This window comes from Urocitellus parryii, chromosome 6, assembly GCF_045843805.1.
Source record: "Urocitellus parryii isolate mUroPar1 chromosome 6, mUroPar1.hap1, whole genome shotgun sequence".
NCBI lineage: Eukaryota > Metazoa > Chordata > Mammalia > Rodentia > Sciuridae > Urocitellus > Urocitellus parryii.
In genome coordinates, this window is record NC_135536.1 from 193,399,498 (window position 1) to 193,419,706 (window position 20,209).

Below are 20,209 nucleotides of genomic sequence, written 5' to 3' on the forward strand. Positions count from 1 at the left end.
TCCTGATGCGCTGAGCACCTCTGTGTTGAGGATGCAGCAGGAGACAGGCGGTCCCCTCCCTGGTCGGGTGTATCATGGAGACAGGTAGTAAAGACGTCCAGGAGGGAAAATCATAGGTTGGCGGGTGATTTGCACTTTGGACAAAAAAAAGTAGCCAGGAGGACCCCTCTCAGGGCCTCACTGAGGAGCTGGTGCCTGAGCAAGACCGGAGCGTGCGGCCTGGGAATGGGCAGGGGGACAGGGCTGTGTGGCAGAAGCTGTGGGGTGTCCCAGGCCATCCAGGGGCCGGTGTGGGAGGGGGGAGGGGGGTGAGGCCAGGCAGAGCTTCCCAGGCCGCGGTGGCCAGTGTGGCTTTTGCTGACAGTGGCAGCCGCTGCTGGGGTTTAAGTAGGGAGGTGACATGCAGTGACTTTGCTCTTGGTGTCCGGGGCCTGTCCCCACTGGGACTCCTGGCCTTGCCCATCAGCAGCTGCAGGGTGAAGCCTGAGAAGTCCTGGTGCCTGTGGTGGGGGGGCTCCGTCACCTGGAGGGGCCCTGGGCTGTCCCCGTGCCAACCCGACCTTTCCTGTCTGCTTCAGAGCTGGAGCTGACGCTGTCCTTGGCCTCGCTTCCACCTGGGGTGGGGGGCAGCTGTCTCTTGGCAACAGGCCCCAGGAGCCAGGTCTCCCGGGTGCGAGGCAGGAAGGGTGGGGGGTGAGCCCAGGCCCAGGGCCGCGCTGGCCACAGGCCTCAGCGGAGCTGATCCTGCCTGGTAGGTGGATGAGCCAGGGGGAGGGGACAGTCCCTTGTAGGTCATAGCTTTATCAAAAAAAGTGCTTTTTGATGCTTTTCCTGGTGCAGTTCTGTACTTCAGGGGAGCTACTCTAGGGGACGGCCCGAGAACCTTGCCCATGCATTGCCCAGGTGAGGCTCTGCACAGCCGCTGTGGCCCCCAGACGGTGCCCGGCCCTGACCTCCGAGGGCAGCCTTGGGATTCTGGAACCTGGTGGTGGTGGAACCCCACCTTCTGCCACCGCCTCGCCCTCCTCCTCCGTTGAGGTGGTGCAATGCCACCTGTGTCCCCAGCCTCTCTGGGGGACTCCAGAATCCGTTCATCCGTTCTCCCAGCCATGGGCATTTGTGATTTTAAGAATCTCAGTTTTTACCCGGCCAGGGTGTGGATGGCCCATGCGCTCTGGCCTGAACCCCTCCGCCACAGACGGCAGCCAGCCAGACAGCCGAGGGGGGCCGCGGGCAGCTGGCACTCATGAGGGCCATGACGTTCCCGTAGCAGACGGCTTTCAGGGACCTCGAGCAGGCGGGTGGTCCTGGGAGAGGACTCTTGCCATCAGGGTGACGCAGTGTGGTCTGGGCCGGGAGGCGGGGCCTCCCTGGTCACGAAGCCTGGAGGGCTGCTTCCTGGGGCTCCCCTCCTCCGTTATGCAGAGAGGGACAGAGGATGGGGCATGGAGTGGCTTCCAGTGTCCCAGGGTAGAAAGCTCTGAGCAGTGGACAGCTGGGGAAATGGAGGCCCAGGGCTCCCCAGATGCCCAGCTGCTGTGCGACACAGCTGGGGGTCCCTGTCCTCCAGAGGCCCTGTTCCATGGTCCCTGTTCCTGCCCCCCTCCCCTCTCGTCCCCTCCTTCCCCTCCTCTCCTGTCCTCCATCCCCTCCCCTCCTGTCCCTCTCATCCCTTCCCCTCCTCTCCATCCCCTCCCCTCCTGTCCCCTCTGGCCCCTCTGGCCCCTCCTCTCCAGTCATCTGCTCATTTGGGGGTAGGGACGGGGGCTCCATGGTGCTGAGCTCTGGGGCTGTGGCTGGGATGAGGTGATGAGAGGCGCAAATTCCTGACTGAGCGCTGAGGTGACAGTGGGGGACGGCCATGGTGGGCCCCTCGAGTCAAGGTCAAGTTAGAGCTGTTGGGGCGGGAGAAGGGTGTGGGAGCTATGGAGTCCTCCGTCCATCCGTCCTTCTGTCCCTCCTTCCCGAGTTGGTCCTGCTGGTGTTCAGGTTCTTTCAGGGCAGTGGGGGCTACACGTGGGCCGTAGCGAGGCCATGGGTGACCCCATGCGCCTTGGTACTGGTCGCTGGAGTGTCCAGTGTCTGGCCTGCGGTCCTCCCTGCAGCTAGTTTCCCCATCTTCGAGCCCAGGGGGACATGTGGTCTTGCCACAGTCTTGCTTCTGGGCTCCGTCCTCCCTCCCTGCAGAGGTGACTTGAGCATGTGACTCTGCCCTCAGGGACGCTTCCCTGTCTGTGGGTTGGGGACCCGAGCAGTCCCCTCCTCGGTACCCTGGCATTGGCATGTGGCAAGCCTCTGGGTGGTCCCAGGCTCTGTGTCCTCACTCCGTCTGAGCTTCTGTCCCACCCTGTCCCCACTCACTAGGAGTTTCCTACCTGCCAGGCTCAGGGAACGAGCTGATCGGCAGCACAGGGCGCCTCGTGTGGCCACATCATTACGGTAATGACTAGTGCTCCGCCGCCCACTCTGGCCGTCCTCCCTGACCACCCACCTGGCCATCCTCCCTGGCCATCCATTCTGGCCGTGCACCCTAATTGTCTACCCACTGACCATCCATCCTGACAAAGCACCCCCTGATCCTCCACCCTGACCATCCATCCACCCTGACCATCCACCCTGGCTGTCCACCCTCACTGTCCTCCCTGGCTCTCCACACCCTGTCTACCCTGATCATCATCCACCCTGGCCGCCCGCCCTGACAACCCTGGCTGCCCACTCTGACCATCCACCCTGGCTGTCCTCCCTGGCCATCCACCCTTGCTGTCCTCCCTGGCCATTCACCCTGGCCCTCCTCCCTGACCATCCATCCTCCCTGGCCATCCAACCTCCATGGCCGCCCCCCTGGCCGTCCACCTGTGAGTGGGCCGTCTGCCCTTGCAGGTGCAGGTGAGGCCTGGCCGTGACCCTGCGGGGCTGGGAGGCGTCTGCTGTGGTGACGTGGAGGGGATGGAGGCTCCTTACCGTCTGGACAGTGCCTGGCCTTCCCATGGTGGCTGTGATAAGTCGCTGCCAACTCGGTGTCCTTGAACCATACAGATGGGTCACCTTATAGCTCTGGAATCAAAAACAAGTCTGAGTTGGGACTCAGGGATCCGAATCCAGTTGCCAAGGGGGCCGGACCCGAGTCTCCAGGGGACCCCCTGCCCTCGCAGCTCCTGGAGGCCGCGCTGTTGAGAGCCACAGCGGAAGGGGCCCCAGCAAACTTCCAGCTGCCAGCTGATGATTGGCTCACAGTGGCCCCAGCAAACTTCCAGCTGCCAGCTGATTGGCTCCTCTGCGGTGATGCTCATTGGGCTGTTTCCCCGCCCTTTCAGACCACGGAGCTGCTCATTGGGGGACTCTTTTGGTTCGGCCCATGCCACCCAGCCAATCGGCCTCAAGAGCAGGAGGAGTGGGGGTTGAGAGGCTCCTGGGAAGCCGTGGTGGCCTTGGGCTCTGAGGGGATTCCTGAAGAGCTGTGTGGTGCCGCGTGCGTGTTCTAAAACTAAAGTTAGTTTCTGTTTGACAAGTGGCTCGTGAATTGTGCCCAGCCAGGATGCAGCACCGCGCTCCTGGACTCGGGGCTGCCCGTGCTCCAGCCAGTAGCCTGTGCCTTCCACGCACTCTGACCCTTGCTCTCTGGCCCCCTCCTCTGATTCACAAGGGTCCTTGCCATGACCTTGGGCCCACCTGGGTAATGCAGGAGAACCTCCCACTTCACGACTGTCACCGTCTGCACAGTCCCTCTTGCTGTAAGGGGACACCTGAGAGGTGTCTTGGATCAGCGTGTGGGCATCTGTGGGGCGTCCTTGGCCCTTCACTCAGCCTATGGCAGTGGTCAAGGCTCCCTGGACCTCTCTGAGAGCCTGAGGTGTCACTGACTCTGCCACTTACCTGCCAGGTCTCCTTCTCCTGGGCCCAGAGGGCCAGGCCTGTGCTGGACTCTGGGGACAAAGGTACTTGCCTTTTTGGCTCTGTGGGGAGATGACTTAATGATGTGGCCCCACCACGAGTCGGAAGTGAGCAGGTCAGGGAAGCCCAGAGCCCAAGACTGGGCCAGAGTGGCAGAAGGTCAGCACCTGGACTCTGTTGGCCCAGATACCACATGTGTGCACTCACGGTGTCCACTGAGAACCTGTGTCTTCTTTTCTGTAAAGAGGGTAGGGCTGCCTGGGATGAGGCAGTGCGTGGGAAGCAGTGGGAACATTACAGACGCTCCCTAAATTGAAGACCCAGCTGCAGCTGAGCCAGGGTGGCACTCTGCTCCTGGGACGCCTGGGTTGGGCCTGCCATCGGCCTGTTCCCTCCTGGGCCTGCCCAGGCACTGGGAGAACAACCCCAGGAGACTGCATCTGCAGGCCACCCAGGCCCTCCCGCCCTGTCCTGCCATCCAGGTCCTCCCGCCCTGTCCTGCCATCTAGGCCCTCCCTCCCTGTCCTGCCACCCAGGCCCTCCCTCCCTGTCCTGCCACCCAGGCCCTCCCTCCCTGTCCTGCCACCCAGGCCCTCCCTCCCTGTCCTGCCACCCAGGCCCTCCCTCCCTGTCCTGCCACCCAGGCCCTCCCTCCCTGTCCTGCCACCCAGGCCCTCCCTCCCTGTCCTGCCACCCAGGCCCTCCCTCCCTGTCCTGCCACCCAGGCCCTCCCGCCCTGTCCTGCCACCCAGGCCCTCCCGCCCTGTCCTGCCACCCAGGCCCTCCTGTATTTTTGCATTCTCTCACTTTTGTGCATTGTTTTTCTGGCTCTGCAAACAGGACCCTCCGCAGGCCGAGGGGGACTGGGACTGGACTGGGAAGGAGGTCACAGCCAGGGACGATTGTTTGGGGAGATTAAAAAAACTCTGGACAGGAAACAAAACCTCTTGAAAGTCATTGTCTTTAGCTGTCAAATGTCAGCCCCCAGAGGGGACACCACATTCCAGCCATTGTCCTGTCAGACTGCAGGGGACCCCAGGGCCCCAGCCATCCTCCCCGCCCTGCATCCAGGGCGGGTGACTGGTCTCCTTTGTCACTTCAGGCCTTTGCTCCAGGCCCCACCTGCAGGTCTGGTGGCGCAGGGACACTGAGAGCAGGGCTGAGGTCTTGGGTTATCACAGTCACCAACCTGAGGACGCGCCTGTCACCCCTTAAGAGCCCGACCCATCAGCAGTTGGTGCCTTTCCGAGTCCTCATTTCCTAGAGAAAGTAGTCGGGGCCACCCTGAGACCCCAAATACTTGGCTCTGGTCACTTTCCTGACGGAGCCACAATGCAGTGGCTCTCAGCTGGGGGGACGCGGGGCAATGCCCGGAGGCATTTTGGCCATCAGAGCCAGAGGGAGGAGGGCTGTGGGCATCTCCATGGGGGAAGCCAGGGGGACAGAGGGCCGCCCTCAGCAGAGGCTCAAGGCACCCTGGTGGAGTCCCCTGCCTACCCACCCTGACGAGCCTGTTCTTTAGGAGTGACAAGAAGAGGAAACTGAGGGGTCCCCGGGAGGGCAGAGGTCGGCCGAGTATGTGAGCCCAGGTGGTGGTGCCACTGACAGAGCGCAGGAGCAACATCTGCGCTCCATCAGTGATGTCTGCCCTGGGCGGAGGACTGGCTCCCTGGGGCCCCTGTCTGGCCTCCCGCCAGAGGCCCTGCATGGAGCAGGTGAAGCCCGCTGGGCCAGAGATCAGGAGACACCCTGGCTCCAGCCGCTGTAGCCCTGGTCACTTTTTTCAGAAGAGTGGGGAGTTGGGGTCTGAAATTCCGCCCTGGCTGGAGCCTTGGCAGACCCCCTGCAGGGCGCGCTGGGCAGGCCAGGGAGAGGTGGCCCAGAGCCCGTGGCAGTGCGGTGGGTGCAGGGCAGGCTGCAGGGCCCAGCCCTGGGGTGCAGGCCTGTGGGGAGGAGCACCCAGTTCCCCTGGGGCCTCCTGGGCGTGTCCCCCGCCTCTGTGGTGTCACACCTCCCCAGCAGGTTGTGGCAGCTGGGGCTTTGCGCCACCTTCCTCTGGGCCTAGACGGGGCTGGGGTAGAGGGGGTCCGTGCAGATGGCTCATCAGTTACTCAGACACGTTTACGGAGGGCCTAATCTCAGGTTCTGGGACACCACAGTGACCTAGGCGGACAAGCCTCTCTGGAGGTGACACTGGGTGGGCTTGATGGATAACCGTGTGGTGACTGAACCCAGGTCCCTCGGGGCTTCGCAGTGGAGAGCAGTGGGCAGGGACAGGCGAGCTGTGGAGGACTGGCCAGGAAGGGTGGGCCTTGCCCAGGGCCTTTGCACTGGCCATGTCCCCAGACACCCGCGGAACTGCTGGGTCACTTCCATCCTGTCTGCTCAAATGCCCGCTTCTCCGCCGGGCTTTTCCTGCCCATCCCCGACCCTGGAGAGGCCCTTCTCACCCCGGAACAACAGTGTCTCCTTGGCCGCCCAGGGCGCCTCCCCGCCCAGCCCCTGGCGCCCCCGGAAGCCGGGCAGAGCCTTGCCTGCGCCACCGTCTTGCTCAAACCTCAGCAGAAGAGGAAGTTGACCCAGCGGCCGGCTCCTTTGGGGTCACGTGGCTGGGAGTGGGCGTGCGGGGTGAGGCACATGGCCCTCCTGGTGTGCAGGTGGCCCGCTGCGGTCCACAGTGCCTGCGCCCCTCCCCTGCCCTCGGGGTGCTGCGGAGCCCCAGGAGAGCGCTTTACGGGCAGCACTGGTACTGGGGCTGCGCTGGCCGGGCTCAGCAGGCCTGTCCCATGTGGGGACCGTGGACGTGACAGTCGCTGACTTTCCTGTGGACCCACCATGTTCCAGGCCCCAGTCGGAGTTCTGCCCTGTGTGGGGGTGTCTGCGCGCTCACCTGGCCCCCACGTCCCGGGAGACCAGCTGCCGCAGAGCTGGCCCTAGAGCCGGGGCTCCGCGTTTCGCCCGCGGTATTTCATCCCGGCCTCACCGGGGCCGCAATACTTGGATTGTCCGTCGCGCCCACAGCTGAGGCACAGAGAGGTGGTGCTCCTTGTCTGGGTCACACAGCCGTGGATGGTAGGGGCAGGATTTGAACCCTGTGGCCCCGGTCAGGCTCACATCCTGCCTCCTGAGAGGACACAGTGCCCCAGAGTGGGGCGAGGCTGGGTGGGGGGTGTTGGCTTGCTGACGTCCAGCACCACACAGAAGAGGACTCCTGGGGCCTCCTAGCCCTGGGAAAGGGAGTGTGAGGCCTCCAGAGAGTCGGGGGGATTCGGGTGTCTGCGGTGGAGAGAGGCTCTGTGCCCTGGGGTGCGGGTCCCTCAGCCGCCCCTCTGACCTGGGGCCCTGCACCCTGGAGCGTGTCCCGCCAGCCCCCAGCCCTTGGTGTCCTCGCAGCTCGGAAGCCGTCCTGGCACAGGCCGGTGGGGTCTGCTGGCGCTGCCTGTGGGGTGCCCGTCCCGGGTGGCCGTGGCTGGCCGTGGCGTGTGCATGCTGCTCCAGGTCCGCTGGCCTGGACCCTGGCCACTAGGCACACATTGGGGCTGGGGTCCTTGGAATGCATCCCTGCCTGCCTTTGTCCTTGCCATAGGCTAGGGCCCCTCCCAGCCTGTCCCCTGGTCCTCTCAGGTTTCGCCATATGTCTAGTGAGGTCACCCCAGCTGAGACTGGGGTGTCCTTGGGGGCCAACAGGCGGTGTCCCTGGCAGATCAGGTTGCCAGTGTGGGTCTCAGAGTGACTCCAGGGAGAGATCTGTCCTCCCAGGGCTGTGGCCACGGGGTCCAGACAGATGGCTGCTCCCTGGGGCACCCCACCAGGCAGCTGCTGCCTGTTTCTAGGCCACTGCGGTCTGTGGCCCAGCGACTTGCCCGTCAGGGTGGGGCTGGGACTTGCTGCCTAGATTCAAGACCCACTTGGCCTCTCAGTGGCTCTGTGTCCTTCCTGGGCAGAGCCTCATGCCCTGCTCTGTAAAATGGGCAGGTCGTGCGCGCGCCTCTTTCCAGGAGCAGACTCAGGATTAAAGGCTGCAGGGAGCAGCTGGTCCCTGGCCTGCACCCCTGGTCCCAGCTGTTCGGGAGGCTGAGGCAGGAGGATCACTTGAGCCCAGGAGTTTGAGGCTGGCCTGGAGTACACAGTGAGGCCTTCTCTTAACAGAAACCACACCACTCAGAGAAGTTCCTGGCGCCTGGCGAAGGCCAAGCACGTCAGGGACACTGATGGCATCGAGGATGCCGGGGGTGCCCTGGTGGCGCCCCATCCGGGCTGCCAACTCCTGAGGCCTCCTCCAGCCTCCCTTCCTGAGCAAACCCACCTTCCTGAGCACCAGCTCTGTGCCAGTCCCAGGCCGCCCTGTGCCGGGGGGCATGCTGGCATGTCACTGAGTCTGTGCCAGCAGCCATGTCGGCTGTGGAGGGGTCAGGGGAGGGCCAGTGTGGGGTGGTGGCCGACTCTCCTTTATGGGGCCCACGGGGAGGAGAGTGCGTGCTGCGGCTGGGACGGGGACGGTGCAGGGCGCTTCTGCGAGGAGGCCCTCGGCTGGGCCTGCGGCGGGCGGTGACTGGCGCCTCTTCTGAGCAGGGCTTCCCCTCTGCCTGGGCCCCGGGGTCTGGGCTGCTGTCCCCAGGGCCATCCTGTGCTCTGGGGACGCTTCTGAGCGGCAGCCCTGCCTCAGCCCACCAGATGCTCGGAGCATGTCCTCCCCACGGTGACGCTGGGACCGGCAGAGCCACCCCAGGCTGAGTCCTTGCCCCGGGTGGGGCCGGCGAGGCGTCTGGCTGGGGTCCTGGTGTGATCCCGTGGGTCGCCAGCTCACCTTGGGCTCAGGTGGGGCAGCCGCTGGGGCTGGGGCTCCCGTGCCCCCCGCCTGGCAGGCACCACCAGTCCATGCTGCCAGGTCTTCCCGCTCCGTCCCAGGCTCTGGGGACCGCGGAGACCCGGGGTCAGCGTCCACTGAGCAGCTCTCGGGTGCCCTCCTCCCTCGGCAACAGGAGTCGGACAGTCCTGGGTCCGGGTGCGTCCCTGCTGGCTTCTGGCAGGAGCCCTCCCAGTGGCTCACGCCCTGGGACTCGGAGGAGACCAACCCGCTGGGGGTGAAGTGAGTTCACGGTGGCCTTGGCAGGTCCTGTCGGACGTGGGCAGCGTGAATGGCTGACACTGTGGCCCTCCCCAAGGGTGCTGCTGGAGCCCTCCCACTGCCAGCTGGACAGGGCCATTTGGCACTAACTGGTGGAGATGATGGTGTCCCTCATCATTAGCCAGCGTGTCACACCTCGAGAAGCTGGCACCCTGACCCCGGAGGCCCCGCGTCCCCGAGGGAAGCCCACTGTGTGTCCAGAATGTGGGGAGCAGCCGCCCTGCACCAGGAGGGGGGACTCTAGCACCTGAGCCCAGGGACCCTTCCATCAAGCCCTGTGACAGCAAGGACATAAGAGACAGCCTCAGCGTGTGAGAGTGGTGGCGTCACCGTTTTAAGTACCACGCGGTGAACCTGAGGTCGGTTGTGTGTGGCTTCCCCAGGGACCACTTCCTGGGCTGACGTGGGGACGGTGGTTTGCCAGGAGGGACCCAGGAAGGAGCAGCCAGGTGGAAGGTGCTGCCCAGCAGTTTCGGGGCCACCGGAGCGCCACCCTGCTGGGCCTGGACAGACAGCAGCCTGGGTTCTTCCCAAAGATGGGAGGCGGGAGACCTGCCACCCTCCCAGGGGAGCGGATCCTGGAAGCTCCCAGAGGGTGGGGACCTTGCCCCAGCTTCAGTGTGACAGCTGGACCCTCTGGGCCACGAGTGGGGCCTGGCACACAGTGGGGCCCAGGGACGGCAGGAGGCCAGGGCTGTGCCTGGGGGGTCCCTCTGTGGCTCTGGCCCTCCTGCCGTTCTTTCAGGTCAGAGCTGCTCCTTGTGCCACCAGCGGCTTCTTTGAAGCTTCTCAGTGGGTGGCCCGAGCTCCCATTGTCCCAGCACAATGTGGTGGCTGAGCTCCTGTGAAGAAATGGGGACAGGAAGCCCATCTAGGCCAGCCACTCCCTGGCCCTGCAGGACGTCTGCGTCTGCGCATGGGCAGGTGCTTTGTCCCTGGGCCTGGGGCCTGGCTTCCTGTGGGCGTCCAGCCCTGTCCAGACATCCTCTAGGAGCTCTGTCCGTCCCCTCCCTTGCTGTCCAGCCAGCAGGCGTCGGGGCCTGTCCCGCCAGGCACTTCCCGCTTCCTGTGGTCTCCAGCCTGCTGGTGCCCGGCCCCCTCCTGGCCCTGGCCCTGGCCCCTGCTCCCCGGAGCTCTGTCCTGTTACCTGTGAAAGTCCCCGCGGTGTCACCAGGCTCTCACACTTGGGAAGAGGAGTCTAAGATTCAGAGGAGCCATACACGTTCCTGAGGTCACACACAGGAGGAGGAAGACCCGCGGGTTTCCAACCTGACCTTCCGTTGGAGCCATGCTCCCTTCTTAAGCTTGGCCTGCCCCTGAGGAGCGAGTGTAGATACTTCCCCTCAGTTTTCTCAGCTGTCAAATGGGAAGGTGATGAGAGCATGAAGGCAGGAGGGCCCCTTGGAGGAGGAGACATTTGAGCAGGGCCTGATGGGTAAGAAGGAGCCTGCTCAGGGTGGATTGCTGAGAGCAGCCTTCTAGCAGGTAAAACATGTGCAAAGGTCCTGAGGCAGGAATAATAGGTTTGGCTGAAGATTCCTGAAGTATGGGAGGATGCAGTGCTGGAAGGCGGGGTCAGAGGGCTTGGGGGCCTTATGGCCCTGGAAGGTTTGGATGTCCTCCTGTGGAAGTCATGGAAGTTTTGAGCTGTGGGTGACAAGATCTGGTTTATGCGTTCAGAAGGATCTCTCTGGCTCTGTGTGTGGACTAGACTCCGGAAGGTGAGGGGCAGAGGTGGTTGTGTTAGTCCAGGTGGGGATGTGGTGGCCTGGGCGGGGGGCTGGCTGTGAGGTCGGGAGAGGCGGTGGGCTTTCCCAGGGGAGGCCGGTGGTGTTTGCACACGGACTGGAAATGGACCTTAAAGAAGGGGGTGAGGACGGCGGGGTGTGCTGCAGCCCCGGAGGCAGAGGGGCAGTGACTGGGTGGGGCGCTGGGGGCGGAAGGAGGCGGGTGGGTGGGAGGTGCGCCTCGTGTGCCCAGGTGTACCCGAGGAGAGCCACTGGAGGGGGCCCAGGCTGGGGACATACACCCCAGGGTGTCAACCCAAGGTGGACTTCAGCCCTGAGGCGGGTGTGGTGGGTGTGGCCGCTCTGCGTTGCGCCTGGACGGAGACGCAGAGGCTGCGAGTGGGACCCCGCAGCTCGTCCTCTCAAGCCTGAGCCTGGGTGGTGGCTGGGCTTGCGGTGGCCGCGTGGTCCTCACCTGCGTGATGGGAAAGGACCCGACCGCTGAATGTGGAGGCCAGCCTCCCTTCTGCCTCCTGCAGCTGCCTCCCCGACCCAGCTCTGTGGCGGCCTGTCTCGCCGTCTTTCCCAGCACACGTAGGGCCCCTGTCGACGGCGTGGTGGGATGGGCCGCTCATGGTGAACCTGCAGCTGGGCTCCGTGGCAGGAGGCCCCCTGTTCGCAGGGGTGGTTCCCTCTGGGTCCCAGGGGCTGTGACCAGCTGCCAGGCCCGCTCAGCTCACGGTGGCCTGGGGTGGCACAAGTCCTTGGACTCCCTCTCCCCAGGTCTCCATGGGACTGTTGCCTGGTTGACCCGGCCCAGGCCCAGGGCTGAGCTGGGGCGAGCAGGTGCAAGCCGCTGGTGACAGCCCTGTTCTCCTTCGGGGCCACCTCGCCCCCTCCCTCCCCACCTTCAGCCCCTCCCCGCTGGCTCTGTCCCACACCCCCCCAGGGCCAGGCCAGGGTCACCTCTCAATGGCACACGGCACCCCTCTGCCTGGTTCCCTGCTCTGCATCACCCCTGAGATCCTGTTCCCCCAGGAATGGGGCTGCTCTCCCCCACACCCCGAGCTGGGAGGCTCAGCTATAAGGTATCCAGATGGCAGCCGGGTGCCGTGGCGCACACCTGGGGTCCCAGAGACTCAGGAGCCCGAGGCAGGAGGATCGCAGGTTTGAGGCCAGCCTCAGCAACGCAGTGAGACCCTCAGCAACCCCGTGAGACCGTCTCAAAGCGAAAACCAGAAAGGGCTTGGGGGGTGGGCTCACTCCCCAGGAAAAGCCAAACAGAATAGAGCAACCAGAACACGGTGGCCCTGAGCCTCTGCCCCCGACTGCGCCCTCTAGGAGCGGACAGGTGGCAGCTCCCTCAGGTGGGCTTGTGCCTGCTTGTCCCCTGTCCCTCCTCTTAATCATCAGACATTGCGCCTCGCGGAGGAGGGAGGTGATTTCTCTGTGCTGAGCCCCAGGACAGTGCTGCAGAAGGACCGTGGTCCACCCACGCAGGAGGACGAGGGGCCCTGTCTGAGGTCGGAGGGTGCTCCAGCGAGGGGTGGCGGTCGCCGTCCTGTGCACCCTGCTCTCTCCCCTGGGGGTAGAAGGAGCAGATGCGAGAGTTGCTGTGTGCACACCCCGTGCACCTGGCCCACCCTGCATGCACCTGGCCCGCCCTGTGTGCACCCAGCCCACCCCCCATGTGCACCGGCCCACCCTATATGCACCTGTACACGTGGGGTTCGCAGATTCTGGAGGCCCTGAGAAGCCCCTGGCTGAGATTCGCATGGGGGTGGCAGGGGCAGGACGCTGGAGTGGGACGTGGGGGCAGCAGGCAGGTGGCGGTGGTGGCGGTGGGGACGCGGGGGCGGTGGCGGTGGGGACATGGGGTGGGCCGGCTGGGAAAGAGCCTTTTCCTGTTTTCGGGTTTGTGCTCCTGACTTCTGAGCGACTGTGTTACGGTTTGAGGGTTAAGTTGCTTAGGAAAAAGGACGAGACATGAGGGGAGGTGAACGGTCGCCCTCCGGGGACTGTGGGGGCAGTGAGGGGGAGCTGGCCGTGTCATTCTCTTGGGTCTCTTCAGGCCCCCACGGAGGGTGCAGCTGGTGCAGGGTGGGGGGCGTCCCTGGCTCGGGTGTCAGCAGAGCCAGTTTCCCCGTCCCTGGGCCATTGCCTCGTGGGCCCTGGGGAGTCAGCCCGTCCCTCCCGGCGCTGACTATCGTTGTCTCCACAGGCCTTCCTGCACCGCATCCGGCAGAACGCGGCGGACTCCGTGGAGAAGGGGCTCACGGACGAGAACGTCAAGGTGGGACGCAGAGCTGCCCCCCCCCCCCCCCCCCGTGGAGGGCCCTGCTGCTGGCCATGCTGGGAGGGCAGGTCACCTGCTGGCCCTGGCTTGGTGCTCCCCAGCCTTCTCCCATGTCCCTGGAGGACTCCCGGGGCTGTGAGCGGCTGGCTGGGTCCTGCTCCAGTGCGGGACCCTCCTTGGCTCCGCGGCCCCCGTCCCCCAGCTGCCTGGGTCTGGCGCCGGCTCCGACCAGCGGAAAGTCCTTTCCCAAGGGCCCTGGGAGCCCGGATCCTGCAGCTGCCTCCCGCCCGGGCTGGGCAGCGGGGGCCGGGGCCGGGGAGTGGTCAGGCAGCTCTGTCCTGGCAGAGGCTCAGGAAGCCGAGGAGGGGATCAGTGGCCTTCTGTGTGGCACCGGGCCTCCCGCCGGCCTGGCGCTGACGTGACCTTGCCCTCTGGGAAGCCGCTGCGCAGTCCCTGGGACGGTAAGGCCCTGGTCTGAGGGGACCGTGGGCATCTGAGGTCCCAGCCACGTGGCCAAGGAAGATGCCCGCCCCCTCCAGGTGTCCCTGCTCGACTGGACGGGGACCTCGATGGCTCTGAGATCACGTTGTGCCTAGGGGAGCTGAGGCTCACGGTGGCCCGGGGACGGCTGGGGGGTGTTGGGGTCCCTCTCTAGGTCCCCTCCTTAGCCTGCTCCTCGGCACACTGCTGAGCACGGCGGGTTGGGTCCGTCTGTGGCCCGCGGTGGTGACTTCACGTCCCGTCTCCGGGATGGGGCAGGTCGAGTGTGAAGACCCTGCTCTCCGTGAGGGCGAACCGCCCTGCAGTGGAGGCCCAGGATGAGTGCCACCGGCCCAGACGAAGGCAGGAGCACCCTGTCCCTCTACACAGCCCTCCCTCTCAGTGCACACTGGCCCCTGACGCCATCGGTTGGCGTCGCCTGTCCTTGCGGGTCCGGGTCTTGCCTTCACGTCGCCTGGGAGCTGTCCTGGGTCTGCGTGGGGCCCGTGACTTTTCATGGCTCTGTAATACTTCATACAGCCCCCTCCAGGTTGGGTGTGCGCTGTTGCAGTTGCTGGCTGTCGTGACTGTGCAGGCGGCTTTCGGGTGGACGTTTCTCATGTCCTTTGGGTCCACGCTCCAGCCCTTCCTTACAGTCACCGAGGGCCTTAGGAGTGGGGTCAGCCCGTGAGCGGATGCGCTGGAGGGACCCGGCACTGCGGGCTGGGGCTGCCACAGCCACTTCCCGGGCACCCCCACCATGGGGGTGGGACTCCTCTGCTCCCTGCCGTATCCTCTGGGCCTCTGAGCCCGGCACACAGTAGGTGCTCAGAAAATGCCGGAGGGAGCAGGACTGCCACCTGTGCTCATTTCCGAGCTGGGGTTTGAGCCGAGGGAGCACCCTGCTTGCTCAGCACTAAACTGACAAAGACACTTGTGCAGTAAACAGAAGGAAATGGAATTTGTGAAGTTGAGATCAGGAAGACCTTTCCTGGTCCTTTCCGGAGACCTCCACAGTTGCCAGTTTATATCACCACCTAAAAAGCCTCTGTTCCCACCAGCATAGGTAGGAGGGGCCATTTTTGGTGCTGTTTTACACAAACAGGCCCCTAATGGATCCTGTTCGGCACCTGGATTCCCCTCGCTGCCACACACTTAAAATCTATATGAGCATACGATGGGATTCTGTGTGTGTATGTGTCCATAGGTTCTTTTTCCAGGTGCATAGTATTCCTGCCTGTGGAATGTATCTTACTATAATGTGATTAACTGGTTCCTACAGGTGGATATTTGTTCCAATTTTTTTGTTAATGCCAGTGAGGCTGCAGCACCGTCACTTGGCTGAGCCCCCAGACTCCCGTCTGGGCACTGTGGACACTGGTGCCTGAACGTCTCTGTTCTGTGCCCCACAGTGGCATGCCTGCTTTGTGACTGCAAACACCAGTAGCACTCTCCTCTCTGTCCCACAGTTTGTGACAGCCCAAAACGTCCCCAGACGTGCCAGATGTCTGTCTCCTGGGGGGCAAAAGTCCTCCAGCTGGAAATGACTGAAAGGCTACATTTTACAGTGTGGAATTACTGGGTCAGGTTGCATTGGACCCTCTGGGTGGAGGTGAGGGAGCAGGCGGCCCCACGTGGGGTGTCCAGACCGCGTTTCCTCCCCGTGTTGGTGTGGACACGTGCCGCTCAGTCCTGGGGCTGGCACGCACTGGCATGTGGGCGTGACGGGCCAGGGTGGCACCCTTGCCCCTGGGGCTTGCTGGCACATGGCGCTGGGGTGCTGGTCCCTCACCCGCAGGCTGGGGGTGAGCTGGCTGACATGACGTGACCGTGACGTGACCATGATGACCATGACGACCTTAGCTCTGGGCCGGTCTCTGCCCATGCACACAGGCTGCCTGCTCGCACCCACCTTCTCGGGGCGGCCGGGCCAGCGGGAGAGCTCCCGTCTCCCTGCAGACTCCGGTGCCCGGAGCGCTGTCTCCTGGGGCGCGTAGCTTGCCCTGGGCCCTGCTGACGCAGGGCCTCTGCTTGCTCGCAGATCCTCTTCTCCAACATCGAGGACATCCTGGAGGTGCACAAGGACTTCCTGGCCGCCCTGGAGCGCTGCCTGCACCCGGAGCCGCAGTCTCAGCATGAGCTCGGCAACGTGTTCCTCAGATTCGTGAGTACCTGCCCAGTGCGCACCCTGCCCAGTGCGGACCCTGCCCAGCACCCCTGGCCGGCGCCCCTGCAGGCCCGTCGGGGAGGGGGGCCGTGGTGGCTGCTCCTCCCAGGCACAGTGGGCAGCGGGTGGCCCCTCTCTACTTCCTGAGGGATGTGGCCTCTTGCTGAGTGGCTGTGCCCTGAGGTCCCAGAGCCAGCTGGCTGAGAGCCCCTTTGCCACAGAGTGGCCAACAGAGGCAGCCAGCGGCCGAGAGCACAGATTGGCCCAGACACACTGGGTTTGAACCAGGCTTGGCCACCCCCTGGCCAGAAGGGCACCAGGTGCCTAGTGCTGCTTGGCCCACAGGTCAGAGGGGCTGGGCGGTCCTCCTGGGCACTGTGGGGCTGGGCAGCCGCAGGCTCAGCTCTCCATACCTCCTGTCCTGTGTGCTGTGGTGCGTGGCATGCAGGGCTGGGTCACCTTCTGGGGAAAGCATGAGGGTTCGTCCCTCTGGGGCCAGCAGCCGAGGCTCACGTCCCTTCAGTGCTGACCAGCCAGGGACCGCGGTGTCACCGCACCCTGAGGCCTCTGTCTCCCACTGTCCAGCACAGGGAGCGAGGGTCCTGCTGCCCAGGCTGGGGGGCAGGGAGGAGTCACTTGAGGTGAAGCCCTGGGAGCTGGCCAGCCCTGAGCCTGGGTCCTGTGAGTGGCAGCTGGGGGAGGGCATTGGAGGAGGTGGCATTGGGCTTGGCCGTGACATGGTGGCCCGGCTGAGAGTGGAGTAGCTGACTTGAGCAGGAATGGGGCGGGGCTCGTCTCCTGCCCGGTCTCGGGCCCACACTGAGGGCTCACAGGACCCTCGGGTCCCTGCTGGGGCGCTCAGCTGTCCTCCCCGCCACTCCCTGGGATTCCTGGGGAGGGAGGAGGGAGTTCGCGTGGCACCCCGCCCGCCTGCCCAGACCCCCGTGGAGACCCGTGAGACCCGTGCTGCCGAGGGCCTGCTCGCCAGCCGTGGAGGTGGAGGTGTGCGACCCTCCTGGCTCCCGGGACGCAGCCCGGCCCTGCTGCTCCCTGCTCTGTGGCCCTCGAGACTTCCCCTCTCACTGCCTGTGTCCCCCTCTGTCCCCCGGGACGGTGACACGCCGTGCAGGTGGTCGAGCGAGGTGGCCCCGGCAGTGTGTCCTCACCCATGTCGGGCTCTGGGGTCACCGTGTCCCTGTGATCCTGGGCTCTCTGCTCCCTGGAGCCTCTCCTGAGCTTCTCTGGGCGCAGCTGCAGAGTCCCCGGGCCGCGGGCTGCTGGGCCACACCCAGGCCTCGGGGATTTCACAGGAGTCCCCAACCTCAGTGGCCTGTCCTTCTGCCTGACCAAGCTGCTGTGAGCCCCAGACAGGAGGACGGGTACCCGGGGCTGGGACAGACACCCTGAGATAGGACGGATGCCCCAGGCCGGGACGGACGCTCAGGGCCAAGACGGGGTCCCCCGGCGCCCCCGGCCTCCTTGCCCCTCTCCTAGATGGAGTCCCCTCACCGCTCAGGGCCCTCCCTGACCAGCCACACTGGCTCCTCCTCGCTGTTCTGGAACACTCCAGCCCCTTCCCACTGGTCTCAGGGTGTGAGTGCCCTCGGGCCCCTTCTCTGTCAGCCCTTCCCGCTGCCCTTAAGGTGGCACTCCCACCCCAGGAAGCAGGAGCCAGGTGTCAAGTGGCTGGGCCAGAGCCGGGCCACAGGTCCCAGTGACGTGGCCGTGTCTGCCCTCCCCGAGCCCCGGGCTGTTCTTTGGGGATGAGGCAGGTAAGACTTAAAGGGGAGCTGAGCACCGTCCCCGGGAACGGGAAGTGGGTGGCTCTTGCTGTGACACCTGCGGGATCGGAGCCCAGCACCACATCTGCGGGGCCTGCCCACGCCCTCAGCCGGAGGCCTGCGCCCTGCGTCCTCAGGTGGAGGCCCCGGGGACGGTGGGAACCTGCCCGTGCCCACTCAGGGCCTCCTTGGCTAGGTGGATCCTGGGAGGGAGCCGGCCTTCTCGGCCTGAGTCAGTGTTTCCGGTTCTAAATCATCCTCAATTTAAAACGAGGAGCCTCGCCCCCTCTTCCCGTTCCGTGCCGGGGCGGCTGGGTTGAGTCACCGTCTCGGGGTTTTGAAAGCAGCTTGTGGGCTGTTCTGGAACCTGGAGAGTCACGTGCAGGTGGCCCGGACAGTGGCCCGGGGTGAGGCTGCTCCGGCTCCCACGGCCTCAGTGGCTCTGGAGGCCCTGGGACGAGGCCTCAGGTTGTGCCCAGGTGCATCAAGGTGGCGGGCTCCCCACGTGACCGGGCGAGGGACAGGCGTGAGCCTCATGCCCATGGCTGTCTGTGGCCTGGAGGGGACTTGGCTGCCACCACCCCACTCTGGGGGGGACGTGCCTCTGCCCTCAAGGGTGAGGGCTGCCTGGAACAGCACAGCAGCCTCCGCAGGGGGGCCGTGCCCCCGGCCCCAGCCCCCTCTGCACGGCCAGCCTCGGGGTGGGGAGGGCACAGCTCGGGCTGGAACAGAGCTCCAGACAGGCTGTCCAGAGAAGAGGGCCCGGCTCCCAGACCCGCCCGGTGCCAGCCCTGGCCAGGGGGTGGGGAGATGCCCTCACCTCCTTACCCGCCAGCCTGGCCACTAACTCCTGAGTCCATCACGGATGAGCACTGAGCGGCCCTTTCTTTGTGCTGGGTGCTGTGCTGAGTAGTTGGCACATTAGCTCATTAAAACTTCCCAACAGCCCCTCAGGGCAGGTGCTGTAACGACCTGTTTCTAGGTGAGGAACCCGAGGCCCGGGGGAGAGGGCACAGGCCAGGTTCCAGAGCCGCGGAGCCTCGGGGCTGGGTTAGGGCTGAGGCATCCTGCTCTGCAGTCGGTTTTCCACGTCTCCTGAGACGCACAGCAGGCACCTGCCGGCCTCCGGGCACTGTGCCCACTCTGGGTGTCTGGCCTGGATGAGACGGACTTGTTCTTGGCTGCAGGAGGCTCACAGGCCGAGAGCTGAGGGCGCATTAACAGGTCATTCAGGTGGCCATGCAGATGTGGCCAGGAGAGGCTGACCCCACCTTGAATCTGGAGGCTGGGGTCGGGCTTGCTAGACTTTGCAAACACAAACGCAGCTCCCCGAGGCCACGGGGACGTTCAGGGCACCACGGAACACGCCTCCACGCGGTGGCTGGTCAGTGCGCGGTGCCCCTCGGTCAGTGAGCCCCTGCGGTCAGGTGTGGCCACGCGTCCTGCGTTCTGGCTGGAGGGAGGGCCTTCCTGGGGGTGGTGTTCCAGATCGAGAGGAGCGAGGGAGGGCAGAAGCCTGAGTGGGGGCAGGGAGGGAGGGCCTGCAGCTGGGAGCCTGGGGGCTGGAGTGGGGCGCCCTGGGGTCAGGTCCCCCAGGGCTTTGTGGCCGAGGCAGGGAGCCTGTGTCTTGTCCCCATGGCAGGACTCCACTGGGCATCTCCAGCTCAGGAGGAAGCGGCCTCCTCCTGGATGGGGCGTGGCAGGCCAAGGAGACCTGCAGAGTGACCCCGCCCCAGTGACCCTGCCCCCTTACCCTGCCTCTCCTCCTGTGGGAGTCCACAGCCTGCTCTTCCCTCCTCGAGCCTCAGACTTGAGTGGCTTGGAACAGATGGTCACCCCCTGAACACTGTGGGCAGCAGCAACCACAGCTGCCATCCTCGTGCCCTTCCTAGGGGACAGCTCACAGCTGACATCCTGGTGCCCTCCCTGGGGGACAGCTCACAGCTGCCATCCTCGTGCCCTCCCTGGGGGACAGCTCCCCTCCCCTGGCCGTCCCCAGCTGGAGGTGGTCCATGTTGCCTTTACACCCCAGACCCACACCCACACCTGGGCACGGAACTGCGTGTCACCTGGAGCCCACTGGGGCCTGGGAGAGAGCGGAACAGAGTCCCAGCAGCACTTCCAGATCTGCAGGCCCCGGGGGCCCTGGTCAGGCTCCGTGGAAGGACACGGGGTGCTGGACCGGCAGGCTTTCGAGGGGCTGTCATGGTCAGCTGCAGCCAGCTTTCCAGCTCGGGCCTGGCCTGCCCTCTCCGCGGGCTGAGGGACGGCGCCAGGCGCTCGTGGCTCTCAGAGCTGCTGTGGCAGCCATCACGATCGGGTGCTGCACATGGTCCCTCGGCTCCCTGGGCTCCAGAGTCCACCAGCAACGTTCCAGCCAGCGCTGCCCACTGGGGACATGTGAGAATAAACAGACTCGTCCCTGCTTGCTGGCCTGGCCCCATTGTGGTACCCGTGGAGGTAGACGGGGAGACTGTCACTTTACTGAAGTTGGGTCTCGGGTCTGTGTGATTCACTTCTCCCCTCTTTGAAGATGTACCCAAATCAGGACTGTCTTCATTTAGACCAAGCACACCAACTCGGATAGCTCTGGACAGGAACTTCTTTTGGCAAACATCAATAGAGTGTTCAAGGAGGGCAGTGGTGATGGGCAGGTGCATGCCTCCCGTGGTGTCCAAGGTGGTCCTTGGTGGCTCTGGGCTGCCGCTGTCACCTTAGCGGCAACAGTTCAGTCAGAGC

The 20,209-nt window shown here is 64.9% G+C and overlaps 1 protein-coding gene across 2 annotated transcripts in view; it reads left to right on the plus strand.

Annotated features, from left to right (window-relative positions):
- Prex1 (phosphatidylinositol-3,4,5-trisphosphate dependent Rac exchange factor 1) overlaps positions 1 to 20,209 on the plus strand; it is a 127,264-nt gene that overhangs the window by 39,814 nt on the left and 67,241 nt on the right. For both annotated transcript variants that reach the window (XM_026390934.2, XM_077799630.1), the window contains exons 2-3: positions 12,968 to 13,039; positions 15,564 to 15,686. In XM_026390934.2, the coding sequence (XP_026246719.2) occupies positions 12,968 to 13,039; positions 15,564 to 15,686 (195 nt within the window). The remainder of the gene's footprint in view (positions 1 to 12,967; positions 13,040 to 15,563; positions 15,687 to 20,209) is intronic.